Here is a 14349-nt window from a genome sequence, read left to right on the forward strand (position 1 = left end):
ACAGGCAGCGAATGCAAATGGCTAAGGGCCCTGCTTGGAGCTCTGTCCCCAAAGGTGCCCCAAAGCCACGCCTCCCGAGGGCTGAATGCAGTGGGGAGGTAAGACACCACAGCGGCTCCTGGGGGGAGTGCAGCTCCTTCGCTGGCTGATGGGTCCGGGGCTCAGGAACACTTTGAGTCAAACAGATATTTGCACCCCTGTGTCCACAGTGGGCTCATTCACAGTAGTCAGAACGTGGACATGACGAGAGTGCCCACCGACGGATGAATGGATAAACCAAATGTGGTGTATACACACAAGGGAATAGTGTTCAGCCACAAAAAGGGATTAAATTGTGATATTTGCTACAAAATATATGAATCTTGGAAACATTGTGCTAAGTGAAACAAGCCAGACACAGAGGACAAATCTTGTATAGGAAAAGGCAAATTCACGGAGACAGAAAGTCGACTAAAGGTTACCAGGAGCAGAGAGGAGACAGGAACGGGGGTTACTGTGTAATGGGCACCCCATGTATGTTGGGGATATGAAAAAGGTTTGGGTATAGATCGTGGTGATGACCTCATAATACTGTAAACTTATTTAATGCCACTGAATGCCACTTAACAGATGGTCAAAATGAATATTGTATGTAGTTTACCACAATAAAAAAATAGCAAAAATGGAACCATACGATTAAAAAAAGTTTTTCTTTTCTTAGGGGGAGTTGTTTTGGGTCGTTTGGTTTTTTGGTTTTGGTTTTGTTTTTTTTTTTCCTTTCGCTCAAGCATTCCCTGACCAGCTCTGCCAGACTTTCTTGGACCGCGTAGCCATCTGGGATGGCTCCCCTCCTGATTCCCTTCCACCCAGTCAATTCCCCCAGAGACATCTCTATGCTCCTTCCGCCTCAGCCTGGCATCAGCTTCTCGAAGGTCCAGGATTCACACCTAGCGTGAATGATCTCATCCTCCCACCGACGAGGCCCCTCCCTGGGACCCCCAGAAGAATCACCAAGACATATGGAGCCACGGCAGGCTCACACACTTCCAAAAGCTTTTATTAAATTCAATTTTCCAAAAGCTCAGATACTTGAGACAATTTCGCAAGGACCCTGAATTTTCACGTGGCTGTTTTTGGCTACAGTAGGTAAAAACACACTCACACACACCAGAGTGGCCCTGCTCGCTCTAAGATCTCTGATGACAGGTGGACTGTTAGAAAAGGCACTGACCAGGAAGGGGTGGGGCCTGTCTGTCCTCAGGCCGCCAGTTCAGCCATGGCCCTGTCCAAGGGGTCCACAGACCAGTAATTGTCATCCCAGCCAAGGAACCAGCCCACGAAGGAGGGAGGCTCAAAGCCTTGCTTCACGACGGTGATGGGGGTCCGCCTGTCGCGATTAGCTGGGTCCGTCTCGATGTAACGCTTAGCTGTAGATAGACACGTACAGGAAAAGGAAACCCCAGAAATCCTTAGTGCCTCCTTCACCAGGGAGAGGTGCTTCAGGGCAGGGACTGCCTACAATGGCTTCTGGTCTTACCGTCTCCAATGCCCAGTCCCTGCACTAGACACCCCCATCCCTTAAGGGCAATGACCCCACATGGCTCCTCCACCACCCTGCCCGAGCGCACCGGAAGGGACAGGGGTCACAGTTCAACTTCCTCCTTCCCGAAGTTTATATCATTTCTCATTCTTGCCCTCCCCTATTGGGAGATAGTAAAGGACCAGCTTGAGGGTTCCAGCTCCCAAATCGGATCCGGTCAGCTACCAGGGATCGGGTCAGGAACCCCCAGCCCCACGCGGGAGGCTGTTCCCACCACACCACAGGACACAGACCCACAGGTACACTTGGTCCTCACCAGAGCTCAACGCTTCTGTCTTCTCCTCTTCTTGAGAATCCTTTCCAACCCAGACAAAGACCTGGAGCGAGATGTGAAACCAGATGGGTGTGAGGGTCCCGGCCACAGGGGGAGGGTCCAGGGGCTGGACGCGGGAAAAGCCCGCAGCTGACAGAACCCACAGACCAGAACTAGAAGGATGTGGAACCATGTCTGCACACGGGTGACCTCCCAGCATGCTTTGTGGGCCTACCCACCCTTACATGTTGGTCTGCGACGTCTTTTTAGGCAAGGTGAATTACCAGCTTACATTAGCATCTGGAGTTCCCAGTTCTCTTGACAACCTGGGCGATCTGGCAACCACAGGCCATCACCTCCGTGTGAATAAAGCTGAGAGGCAGCCCCCCCACTTCAGGCACTCGCTCAGTTCCTGTTTGCCTCACGCTGCAGCAGCCTGTGCCCCGACCCATCCCAGACCCTCACTCACGTGCACTGCTAACCAGATGCACCGGGCACTGAGTTTGAGACCCCTCCCTGAAGCGCATGAATGACGCTCTGTAGGCATGTATTTGCTCGGCAAGTGAGTGGCCAAACACATGCTCACAGCCAATATGCCCCGAGTCTGCTACGGGCCATTTCTGTGTGTCGGGGCCGCACAGGTCTAAGGCTTGGAAAAATATAAGTTTCGGGCTTGAAGACAAGTTTTGTCATACACACATTTTTATGCTTATCTAACATCTTTTAAAGAGCGCCTGTCATTGATACGCTGCTATTAGATGATAAAACACCAGACTTGACTTCTCTCACTTATCCACAGACGCGCTCCCTGCTAAACGGGAAGCCCCTCGCGGCAGGTTTTACGGCTACCCTGCTCATCACAGGGTTCCGGCACCGCTCCCGGAAGACAGCGGTGCATGGGATGTGCTGGCTGAGCGAGCGAATAAGCAGAAGAACGAGCAGATCATGTAGCCGGGGCAGCAACCGCTGACGAGAGCTGGATGGCTCAAGCTCTGAACATTCTGGCACTGATCTCCACCTGGGCATCCCAAGAAGCAGACGTAGTGGGGAGACGTATGCCTTTGGGGCTGCCATCTGTAACTCTGACAACTCGGATAGGCAGGGTTACGGACTGCCATCTCCCAGGAGAATGTAAGGCCCGTGAGGGCGGTGGAATGTCTGCTGTAGGCACTGCTCTACCCCTGGCCTGGCACGAAGCAGGTGCTCAGTTAATGTTGGTCGACTGAATGAATGGCTCCATCGCCTGCCGGTCCTACACAAGAGTCTTCCCTAGGAGATGAAGCAGAGAGCTCAGGAGCCCTCTAAAACAGAAGGAGATGCACTTCGAAACTTCCAGGGGATACTCTGTGGACAGTTTACGCCTGCATGCTATGTGCTAAGTTCAAGTTTCTTTATCAGTAGATTTAAAGTCAGAGTTCACAATCCACTCAGGCCCAGGAGAGAGTGCTGGTCACCTGATTTGCATTTATGGGGTACTATGCAGTTGGTAGATCTCATCTACATCTCAGCTTACTGAATTAAGCAAGATAGGTACTATTGTTCCCATTTTGCAGAGGAGGAACTGGAGGCCCAGAAGGGGGAAGGGACTCACTGCAGCACAGGGACCTTTCCAGTAACACCTGGCAACTGATCTTAGAGCTGGAAGTCTAGCGCCTCCCACTCCCTCAGCCCAGACAGCCAACACTTTCTGTCCGTCGCCCACCTGGTCCCAGGTGTCCAGGAGCATGACATCATCTGTGGCCAGGTCTTCCTGCATGAGCTCGCCAGGAACCTCTTCGATCTGGGAAGGAACAGAAGAGGTTAATGAAAGCGCACCAGCCCCTAGTTGAGGCATTCCCTGCCTTGGTGGGGTTCATTGGGTTTGCTCCAGCGGGCAGGGGGTCCTCCCTCCTCCACGAGGAGCCCTCAAGGGCTTCTCCCTGCCCTACTGCTGGCAAAACACTCCTCAGAAGCCCACCTCCCGATGCAGAAGCAGAGGCAGAGGCCTCCGCGGGGGCTCACCACAAAACGTCCGATCTTGTTGGAGCAGGCAAAGAGGCGAGGAGGATGGGCGTCCATCTTCTTGTCCTTCAGCCGCGGGGACGTGCGGTAGGCGGCCTTCCCGCCCAGGGCCTCCCAGAAGCTGTCTGTGAGGGGAGGCCCCAGCAGTTGGCCACCTGACACCACCTCCCCCCAGCACCACTCATCAGACCCCATGGTAACCCTGCCCTGGAACAACCCACTGCTCTCAATCCCCCTCCACCTTAAAATCCCAGGGAATCAGAGACAGACAGGCCTGAGGGAATCTGAAGGTGATGAAACAGAGACCAGAGAGCCGACTTGGCAGTAAACACACAGCCAGGACTACCTCTGGCTTCTGAATGACGACAGCACTGCAGGATGGGGATAATTATCCCTGCTCAACAAATGGGGTGACAGAGGCTCAGAGAGGGTAAGCAACTCACCCAACATCACGCAGCTAGTAAGTGGTCAAGCCAGGGTACAAATCCTATCTGACTCCAACCCCACCCCCCTGATTCTTTCCACTACACCTGCTCTGTCCACGTGCGGCTATTTAAGTTAATTAAAATTAAATACAATTAAACATTCAGTTCCTCATTCTCATTAATTCCCAGCAGCCATATTTCAAGTGCTCAGTAGCCACATGTGACTAGTGGCTACCATATTGGACCTGGGCAGGTATGAACATGTCCAGCCTCTCAGAAAGTTCCATGGGACGGCTATAGACTGAGCTGCTCCTCCCCATTTCTACCGAGCATCAGGCGGGGAGGAATGGGCTCACAGCAAGAGCAGAGAGACTGAGAGCTGGCATAAAGAAGACGTTCCCACCTATGTTCTGGAAACACAGCAGGCTTGTGACAATCCTGTCCGTGGAGATTCTGAAGATTAGGCGGGACTGCTGCCCCCCGTGAGGCTACCACTCCTGCCTGTCTTTCAAGGCTTCCTAGCAAGCACCACCTCCTCCAGCAGCCTTCCCTGAATGCCCCAGTCCACACTGAGCTCTCCTTTCTCTTAGCTCTTGAAGCCCTCCCTCTCACTGACCACAGCCCTCATTTGAATCCAACCTGCTTTTCTTGAACACACGTTTGGGGACAGGCACTAGAAGGCACGAGGATCTGGAGCCCCTCACGCAGAAAGAAGGAAGGGAACCTAAGAGCCTCAGTCCGCCGGAGAGCAGCGGGCCCGTCTGCCCCCAGCGCCTACCTGGCTCGCTGCCTTCTGCCACCTGCACAGGTTGGGCCTGCAGTACCCTGAGCAGCTCCTGGGCACCCGTCTTCTCTGCCTTGCTGGCCCCTGCGCCCACCCACAGGTAGGCAGCCGAGGGAGTTTTCAGGACAAAGGCATCATTGGAGTTCAGCGCACCAGCCTTAGGAATTATCTGGGAAGACAACGCTCGATTAATCAGAAACCAGACAAAAAGTCCTCAGCCCCCTCCTTACCACCCAGGAGATCCTGCAGCAGGACCAGCTCTTAGGTGGAGACTTGGAAGAGCACCCCTATCACAGCTGAGGGCACAGACTTCGGACAATGAGGGGTTTCGTTGATTCCCATGATTCACTAGTGGGCTGTGGCTCAACATGGTCATTCTAGAATTCTGGGCTGCATTAACAGAAGCTGAGTGCCCAAAACAGAGGAGGTGATAGTCCCATTCTCCCCTAGGCTGCTCTGACCATCCTGCAGGATTATGTTCAGGTCTGCACCTTCCACCATGAAAGGGATAGTAGCCATGTGGAATATAATCAGGAAGTGTCCAGATGGTGAAGAATGGACTACCTGTTAGGCAATGAGCTTCCCATCATGGAAGGTATGCAAGGGGCACCAGGCATCCTTGAGACAAGAGGAAGTCTAAGACATACAGTTCTGCTTGCCGGGCCAGGGAAGTTACAAAAAGCTGCTTCGTAACTCCTGACCCAACCGCCCCCTCCCCTAACCAGTCCAGTGCCCAGACATCTGCCCACCGAGCGTGAGAGGTCTCAAGTAGGCCAACCCCTCCTGGGGTCCGGGGCCTGGGCCTTACCTCAACGGCTCTGGTGGCTCCCGAGCTGCTGGCCCGGACCTGGAAGAGGCGGGTACTGGCAGGGGCCGTCTGCCCGCCCTCACGGGAAGTGCCACCCTTGTAGACGATCATCGGTTTCCCGCCGAACAGGCTCATGAGGTGCGCGGGCTCCTTGCCTTGGACCACACGGCTCTGGCAGGGTGACAGGAGAGCAAGTCAGGAGAGCGGGGCATTCGTCCTTCTGGTGGCAGCAGGCTCACCCCCACCCCAGCCAGCATGGCCTAGGCCCGCCCTCCAAACAAGGCCAGCACGTCAGTGTCTGCACGAGCTGTGGAGTGTGACCCTACAGCACACGGGAGCTGGGCGGGGAAACGGGGCGTTCCCGAAAAGCTGGAGACAGCGCCACTGCCTCCCGTCCCCCGGGCACTGCCTCGGCGGCTCTCCCCTCCCATGAGGACCTGCCTTACTGACCCTGAGTCTAGTCCAAGAACCAAGAGAACCCATGTTTGCAAATATTCCCTTAAATAGAAACACACAGATTGTTTGGGGACATTCTTCCAGAACGGTGATGTCAGCCCAGGGCATGAAAGACGGCAGAGTGGTGAGAATAGAGCTTTCTAGATATGAAGAGACCCCCTCTTGCACAGCAGAGGAAACTCTTAAACCCATAAATCCCTTCACATCACATTTACCATGGAGCAGTATCCCCTTGTTCTCAGGGTTAAGGTCAACATCCTCACCAAGGCTTCTGGGTGGTCTGACCCCTCTGAGCACCCCTTTAGACTTCTCTCTTGGCACTTGGTCCCTTGTTCTAGTGCTCAATGCCCCCTCCCACCTCAGGGCCTTTGCATATACTCTTCCTTCTGCCTGAAATGTGTCTCCCCAACTCCTACTCACCCATTAGGTCCCAGCAGAAAAGTACCTTCGTAAGGAGGTTCTTGTCTAATCCAGGCAGATCCTACCTGGGATCTATATGTCCTTACACTTAACACATATATAAAAGGAGACTATTATGGGCCAGGCATGGCTCTAAATGCTTTACTAATATTAACTCTCCATCTACACAGCAATCCTGGGACACAGAGGGGATACTTTGAGAATACACAGGCACAGAGAGGCTAAGCAACTTAACCATAGTCTCCCAGAGGTGAGACAGGATTCAACTCCCAGCAGGCCGGCTCCGCATCTGCCCTCTCCCTGTGCCTCTCCTGCGACTCTCTCCATGTTGCGGTGTGCGATCACCCATCTATTTGCCTGAATGTCTGCTGAACATCTTTCTCTCCCCCAGACTATAAACCACATGAGCACAGGGGCGTGACTATGTGTTCAGGGCTGCAGATGGTGTCAGGCACGTGGGAGCCCTGCCTAAATGTTTGTGGGATGGGTGGATGGACAGTCGGATAGAGGAGTGACCCAATGGACGAGGTGCAGGGTGGGGCCCAGCGGGGCACTGGGCTGGCCTCACCTGGACAGGGGACCCTCCGAGCTCCTCATCCAGCTGGGCGGTCAGGATGGCAGATGCAGCGACCTCATCCTGCGTAGACTGGGCACCCTGCCTGGAAGAGGAAGCGATACTCGGCACAGAGGTTTGCACAGAACCCAGAGTGTCTCCTTGGCCCTGGGCCTTGAGAAACCCACAGGTCTCCAGATTACAGGCAATGAAACTGAGAGGGAAAGGGATTCTCTCAAGAGCAGCCGGTGCCAGGAACCAAACCCACTTGCCACATCCCCGGCTCAGCACCCAGCCTTATTCTGAGATCTGAGCAAAACCAATGGTCTCCCTTATCCTAAATGTGCCCTGCGAGGGGCCGGCTGCCTCATCCCAAGCTGGGTAGCCATGAGGGAAGGTGCCCCGAGATGCCAAGATGGAGAAAGGTGGCCAGAACATTTCTCACGGGTGAGAGGCAGGTCAGAGAACAAGTGGGACACAAGCCCCTTCGCAGGAAAAGACACCAGTGCTTAGCCTCACGTGAACCTGCCCAGAGCAGTGTGGGCAGATGTCCACCGAAAGACCCACGGTGCTTGCCCTGAGAGGGGAGATTTGGCCAGGGCTTTGCTTTCCGCCCCACATCTCCCTAAACTGCCCACATTTCCCATAACTAATGCATGTTATCTGTAGAAGCAAACAAAATCTGACAAATCAAGGTGCTGATGCAGCTGCAGTTTTTAAAAAATGCCTTCTTCTGCGTTTTATACCACGTGCATGTATTACCTAGTCCAAAAAAAAAAAATTCTTTGAAGCTGCTTTTAAATGTCTGACGTTGTCACATAGAGAGGCATTCTCCCAAATAACTGACCGGCACTCTTCCAAAGTACCAAGGTCGTCAAAGAAAAGACTGAGGAGCTGTCATGGATTAGGACACGGTGATTCATCACTAAGGAGGCATGGTGACTAAGTGTCATGGGGGGGTCCTGGGTTAGAGCCTAGGCTGGAAAGAGAACATGAGTGGGGCAACTGGTGAAATCCAAGTAAGGTCTACAGGTTGGTAAATAATATTGCATCCGATGTTAATTTCCTGGTTTTGATCATTGTACTCTGGTTACGTAAGATACGCACAGACAGGGAGACGTGTAACAGGTACGTGGAAACTGTCCCATTTTTGCAACTTTCCAGGAAGCCTCAAGTTATTTCAAAACAAAAAGTTTAAAGAGGAAGACATCTAACCGTCATCAGAAAGTTTTGAGACGATATAGTAAGAGCAATACAAGTTAAAAATATACTGAGATACTGTCTTATAAACAATAGGGTTGACAAACATCCAAAAGTTTGACAAGAGTCCACCAGGGAAGCTGTGGGGAACAAGACACGCACTCTTGCTGTCGGAAACACAAAATGCTGCCAAGCCCATCTAGGGAAACTGGGCACCATCTGTCAAAATGACAAGTGCATTTAGTCTTTGACCCAGCAATCTCACTTCTGGGAACTTACCCTACAGACATTTCTCTACATGTTCAAAATGATATTTGTTTAAAGGTCACTAATCATAGCAATGCTTGTAATAGCAAAAGACTGGAATCAATCCAAGTATGCATTACAGGGAATTTGTTAGACAAGCAACAGCGTAGTCACACAGGAGAATACTGTGCAGCTATAAAAGAAAAAAAAAAAACAAGGAAGTACCCCATGTACTGACATGGGTCGATCTCCAGGAAGTACTAAGTGAAAAAAGCCGAGTGCAGGACCATATGCACAGTACGCCATCCTTCGAAGGATAGGGAAGGAAGTGAACTAGGAATATGGTCATATTTGCATGAAAAATGACGGGAAGAATATATAAAAAAAAGAATGAAAGCCGTTACTCATGGAGGGGTGGGGACTGGAGAATGGGGTGAAGGGGGATGGGGTGGGAACAAGATTTCTCAACAGACACTTATTATTCTGTCTTGATTTTTGAATTTTGTGAATGCATTACCCATTTTAAAGGAATTAAAATAATTTTTAATTAGAAAACACGTGGGAGGAGAATGCCTGTACGTTCAGTATTTGGTGTGGAATTATGGGAGGGATTTTCTGCTTGCTTCTTCTCCCTATTTACTGCCTCTCCTACGACGGACACGTCGCATTTTTGGAAGAATGGTTTAAAAGCTGTTTCGAGAAATAAGACAAGTGGCGTTGCCCCGTAGATAGGAGCCCTCCCTCACAGTGTAGCTGGCTATTCCACTGCTGGCCTCTCAGCGCCATGCCATGCTCAGGGCCCAGGCGGAGCCCGCCACATCCCCGCAGCACAGGACCCCCAGCCTCACCAGTTGTAGATGATCTGTCCCTGACGGCTGCCGTGACGGTAGTTGTACAGAATGATGTAACTGTCCCCGCCGTAGAACTGCCCGTACGTAGAGGGGTCCACGGGCACTTTGTTGGAGCCTTCGATTCTCCAGATCTGCCAGGAAGAGGCCAGGTTCAGACCCGGTGCGAGGGTCCCCCCGCCCCCTAAATCAGGCCAGCGGGGAAACCGCGGTGCAGTGGGTTAGGGTTACACAACAGGACGAGCTTTTTATACGTGGCTTCACTTGGGCTCAGGCTGGACCTAAAGAATTTGCCCCAATCATTGAGCCACTGGGACTTAAACCCTGGATCCTTATATGATACCCCCAGGCCACCCCGTAGATCGTCCTCAGAGTGGTCAGCACAGGCACAGGGAGCTGCACGGAGGTATTCGGAACGTGCTTTAGCGAGGGTAACACAGTGAGTGCCTACCTCGAAGTGTCGTGAGGATCAGGTGAGTTTACTCTTGAAAATCTAGCACAGTGCCTGGCACAGGGTGACCGCTGTGTACTGGCAGCCACTCTCATTATTAGAATTATGATTGAGGTGATTACTAATGATACACTTATCTGTATCGTTAGTGAGTTATCTGGATTTTACAGATCACCTCCAGAAGCAGGAGCATCCCTAGGTGACCTCAGAATGACCCTGCTGGCAGGTCTCCTCGCAGAGATCTGGTGAGTTCCCCCCAAGTGGTCATAAGGTCCTGCAGCGCCACCTAGTGGTGTCACGGAGACACTGCACACTCCAAAACCAAGAATCTCAGACCTTGAAAATTCTAGGTGAGGGAGTGGGATTAAACCCCATTTTACAGGTGAGAAGAGTGAGGCTCAGAGAGGTCACTCAGCCAGGTTGTCAGAGCTCTTTCCACCTGCGCTACCCTGGACATTTCCCCTGAATCCTTCCCCCCCACTGAAATAGTGAATGAACGAACAAGTGATAGTCATAACAATGACAAAAGCAAGAATAAATAAAAATGAACACTTTTGGCTGATTCTATCATGTAGAATGGAAACAAACAAGTAGACTCTACTTCATCAACACCTATGAACCCCAGCCCCCACCTCTCCACCTTCACCGTGACCTTGCTGGGGGCCAGGTTGCTTCTGTTGCCTATGCTACTACACCAATTTCCTCATGGGGTCTTAACCTTCGTTTTCCTGCCTCTAATCCATTTTCACAGCAAGTTTCAAAAACACAGAACTGAACTTCTTGCATGTCTGCTTTTAAAGCAAGAAAAAGAAAAAACCCTCACTTGCACCCACCAGTTACAGGATCAAGGCCACAGCCTTGGACATGGCATTCGAGGCCCTTCCTTGAGGATGCGGTCAGCCCCAGGCTCTTGGGACAGTCCCCTGCCTGGAATACCCACCATTCTTCCTCCCTGGCAGCAAACTTCGACTCATCCTCTGAGGCCCAACTGAAGGGTCCCCACCTCTGTGAAGACTGCCCCAACCACCCTGTCCCTTTTGTCCTTTCTCGGTTCCCATCACCTGTGTGCTCGCCTCCAATCTTCCACTAACCGCACGGTCTCAGCAATCAGCTGTGGTGGTGTTTAGACCAGGGACTCCTTGCTGGCAGGGTGAGGTCTGAGACACCTGGCCCAGGCCGGGCAAACAGTAGGTGCTTGGGGTATGTTCGCTGTAAAACTTAACTGAGGCAGAAGAATCCCATCCACCAAGACTGTGGTCAAAACCTCACAGAGGAAAGGCCTCAGGGAAGCGGGAGGCAATGCGTGAGCTAGAGGTGCCCAGGAGGGAGCATGGGAAGGGCCTGACACACCCACCCAACCCCCCACGCACCTGCTTCTGGCCTGTGCCATCGTCATCCATGCTGTGCTGGGCCGCCATGGCAGTGGACGTGTGCAGGGTGGCAGCATCGAAGGGCACGCGCTCCACATTGGCGATGTGGCTGGAGAGGTAGGTCAAGCCTGGGCCGTCTGTCTGGTCTGGGTCCCTCCAGTTCTTGAAGAATTGCTTGAACAGCGGGGTCTCGCCACCCTCAGGAAGGACGGAGACCTGGACAGGAGAGGGAAGAGCAGGATGGGGCTGGGCTCAGGTCCCCCTGAGGACAGGGGCCTCCCCGCAGAGGACTGGGGAGACTCAGACACCCAGTCCACACGCAGTGGGGACACCCACCCCGTCCCAACCCCGCCCCACTCCAACTGGACCCATCCTCACCGTGCTGCGTGGCTCCAAGACTTACCTGGGTCTGCCTGGGGTAGTCCATCTTGGAGATGAAGTCGGAGGCCGTTTTGAGGGCAGCCTTCCTCTCCTCTGTGTTGGCCTGCTTGCCTGTCGGCAGATGGGGGGTGAGGCACCCGGGGTCAGTGCTATGTCCTAACATCCAGTGGTCCAGGGGAAGCAGCAGCCGAACCTCCCTCCCTTTTCTTCTGAGGCTACGGACAGCCAAGACCAGAGATGACCGCCCCTAGAGCCCCTGCGGGTCCAGCTGGGGGTCCTAACTGATGCCAGTACCCACAGCCACCGTTGTGGTCCACTGACTGAGCACACACTCTGTGCTCAGAACTGTACATGGCTGATTTCGCTTAATCCACACAATGACCCTTTGTGAGAAAGATCATTATTAACTTGTCCCATTGACATATAAGAAAACCAGGGTCTTAGAGAGGTTAAGTGACTTGACCAAGGCCATACAGCAAGGGGGAAAGCTGTGACTCAGACTCTGAAGCCCACACACCACACCCTCAGGCCCCCTTCTCGCCCCCAGGCCACCTATCCGCAGTGGGGGCCTTCTCCCACTCCCCAGTCTGAAGTTTGCCCCAACCCTGAGAGCACCCCCATGCCTGCACAGCTCCTGGCCAGCAGGTGCCAGACTGCAGTCCCCAGCCTTCTCACTGCCGAGGCTGAGGGGCCCAGATGATAACAATAATAATGGCCACAAGTGCTCTATCTCTCTCTCCCTCTCTGTCCTTCTCTCTGCACCCACTGCCTCCCTCCCCTTTCTGCCCTCCTCCCCTGGACTAATGGTAGAACATCTAAGCAGGATGCTGCTGGGTCCTCTCAGAAGCATCTGGGCCAATGTTTTCCAAGAGCCTCTCATAACCAATCCCACAGGACATTCCCCACAGATCCCAGGGACCCCGAGCACAGCGGTTCCCAAATAGAAACCAGATCACTTTCGTGAAAAGCCCCAACATACATTAGCAAGTTAAAGGCTCTTAAAAGTCCTGCAGTGAACAAGCCTGTTAACGGTGTTGCCCATAAGCTTATTTGACCACAGACGTATACACTTTCTTTTTTTTTTTTTTAACATGATGCCAATTAGCCTCTGAGAGAACTGGTGTTATAACACGCTTGGGAAATACTGGTTTTAGCCAAATGGGAAATGTGAGGCCCCGAGAGGGTAAGTCAAGTGCCCAAGATCACCAAGCGAGTCAATTGCAAAGCCAGGGCTTCAGAACGAGACTCAATTTCTATTCAGGAACCTGCCATGCCCCAGGCACCCGCAACACACACTCTACCCTCCCAGGGCCACAGGAGCTCCCACCAATGGCCTGGGTCCTGGTTAGAGACCCTTCCCCTGTCCCCAGTACCTTTCCAGACAAAGATTTTCCCATCTCTGCCATGGTCCAGGATGAAGCAGTCCTCGGACCTCAAGGCCCCCTGGGCGAAGGGGTTCTCATCAGCAACGAGGGAGACTGACATGGTGCCCGCGCCATTGGAGACCTGAGGGGATGAGGGACGGGAGGCCCAGAACGTGAGTGACCTCTACCACTTCGGCCTCCCCAGGCAGCACCCCCCAGCTGACACATGGGTTGGCCCACATCCCAGCTGCCACCCCAAACAACATGGGACAGTAACACCCGGACCCGCATCCCCAAGCTCTGAGGCACACTCAGGTTTTCTTTCCCCTTCTCTGTTTTGTCGAAACCACATCTGTGATCCCCACACACGTGTAACGTGGAGACTGCACACAGAGAGGGAGGGGGGATGAGACGCAGGTGGCACAGGAGAAAATTGGCCGAGGAGACAGTCAATCTCAGTTAAAAAAAAAAAAAAAAGTAGAAAAATATAAATGCAGATGCAGTGTGGTACCCTGGATTAGAATCAGGAATGAGAAACTGGGGAAACCAGAAACAAATCTGTTGTTTGGTTAACAGTGTTGAACCGCTGTCAATTTCTTAGTGTTGACAAATGTCTCTGGTTATGGTAAGATAATAAGGAAAAGCTGGATGAAGGGTATTTGGGAACTCTCTGTCCCATCTTTGCAATTTTTCTGCAAACCTTAAAATTATTCCAAAACGAAAAGCTTTCATGAAATTAAAATGAAAGTAGACCATACTAGATGAAATTCAAAATACTGATAATCCTCAGTGTTGACAAGGTTCTGGGTAATCTGGGAGCACTTTCAGAATGCAGTTTAATAACGTATCAGAACTTGAAGTAACAAACATTCTACACTTACTGAGTACTTGCTACGCACCGGGCACTTTTCTGAGCAAATCTTATAATTTAATAACTTATGTCGTTACAGAACCCCTTTAATCCTTGCAGCAACCCTAGGATAGTTCTACTGGTATCCCCATTTTATTCACAAGGAAACCAGGGCACAGAGAAGTTTACATAACTGCACAGCTAGAAAGCCAGACTTGGGATTCAAAGCCAGGCAACCTGACTCCAGAACTGGTATTTTCAATCACTGACTTCTTATTCAGGCTTTGATCCAAAAATCCACGTCTGGGAACTTGCTCTAAGGCCAGACTCAGCATAAGTGCACAGAGAGGGAGTGTTTGC

The 14349-nt window shown here is 52.2% G+C and overlaps 1 protein-coding gene across 4 annotated transcripts in view; it reads right to left on the reverse strand.

Moving 5' to 3' along the window:
- Window positions 1–1018: 1018 nt before the first annotated feature.
- GSN (gelsolin) overlaps window positions 1019–14349 on the reverse strand; it is a 52353-nt gene continuing 39022 nt past the window's right edge. For all 4 annotated transcript variants that reach the window (XM_045791041.2, XM_045791039.2, XM_045791038.2 and 1 more), the window contains 11 exons: window positions 13149–13281; window positions 11798–11886; window positions 11395–11610; window positions 9574–9707; window positions 7295–7385; window positions 5851–6021; window positions 5037–5211; window positions 3834–3958; window positions 3535–3612; window positions 1836–1896; window positions 1019–1406 (listed from right to left, as the gene is read on the reverse strand). In XM_045791041.2, the coding sequence (XP_045646997.1) occupies window positions 1237–1406; window positions 1836–1896; window positions 3535–3612; window positions 3834–3958; window positions 5037–5211; window positions 5851–6021; window positions 7295–7385; window positions 9574–9707; window positions 11395–11610; window positions 11798–11886; window positions 13149–13281 (1443 nt within the window). In that variant the 3' untranslated portion in view covers window positions 1019–1236. The remainder of the gene's footprint in view (window positions 1407–1835; window positions 1897–3534; window positions 3613–3833; window positions 3959–5036; window positions 5212–5850; window positions 6022–7294; window positions 7386–9573; window positions 9708–11394; window positions 11611–11797; window positions 11887–13148; window positions 13282–14349) is intronic.

The sequence above is a fragment of the Ursus americanus genome, chromosome 18 (assembly GCF_024610735.1).
Source record: "Ursus americanus isolate L20-20 chromosome 18, mUrsAme1.1.p, whole genome shotgun sequence".
NCBI lineage: Eukaryota > Metazoa > Chordata > Mammalia > Carnivora > Ursidae > Ursus > Ursus americanus.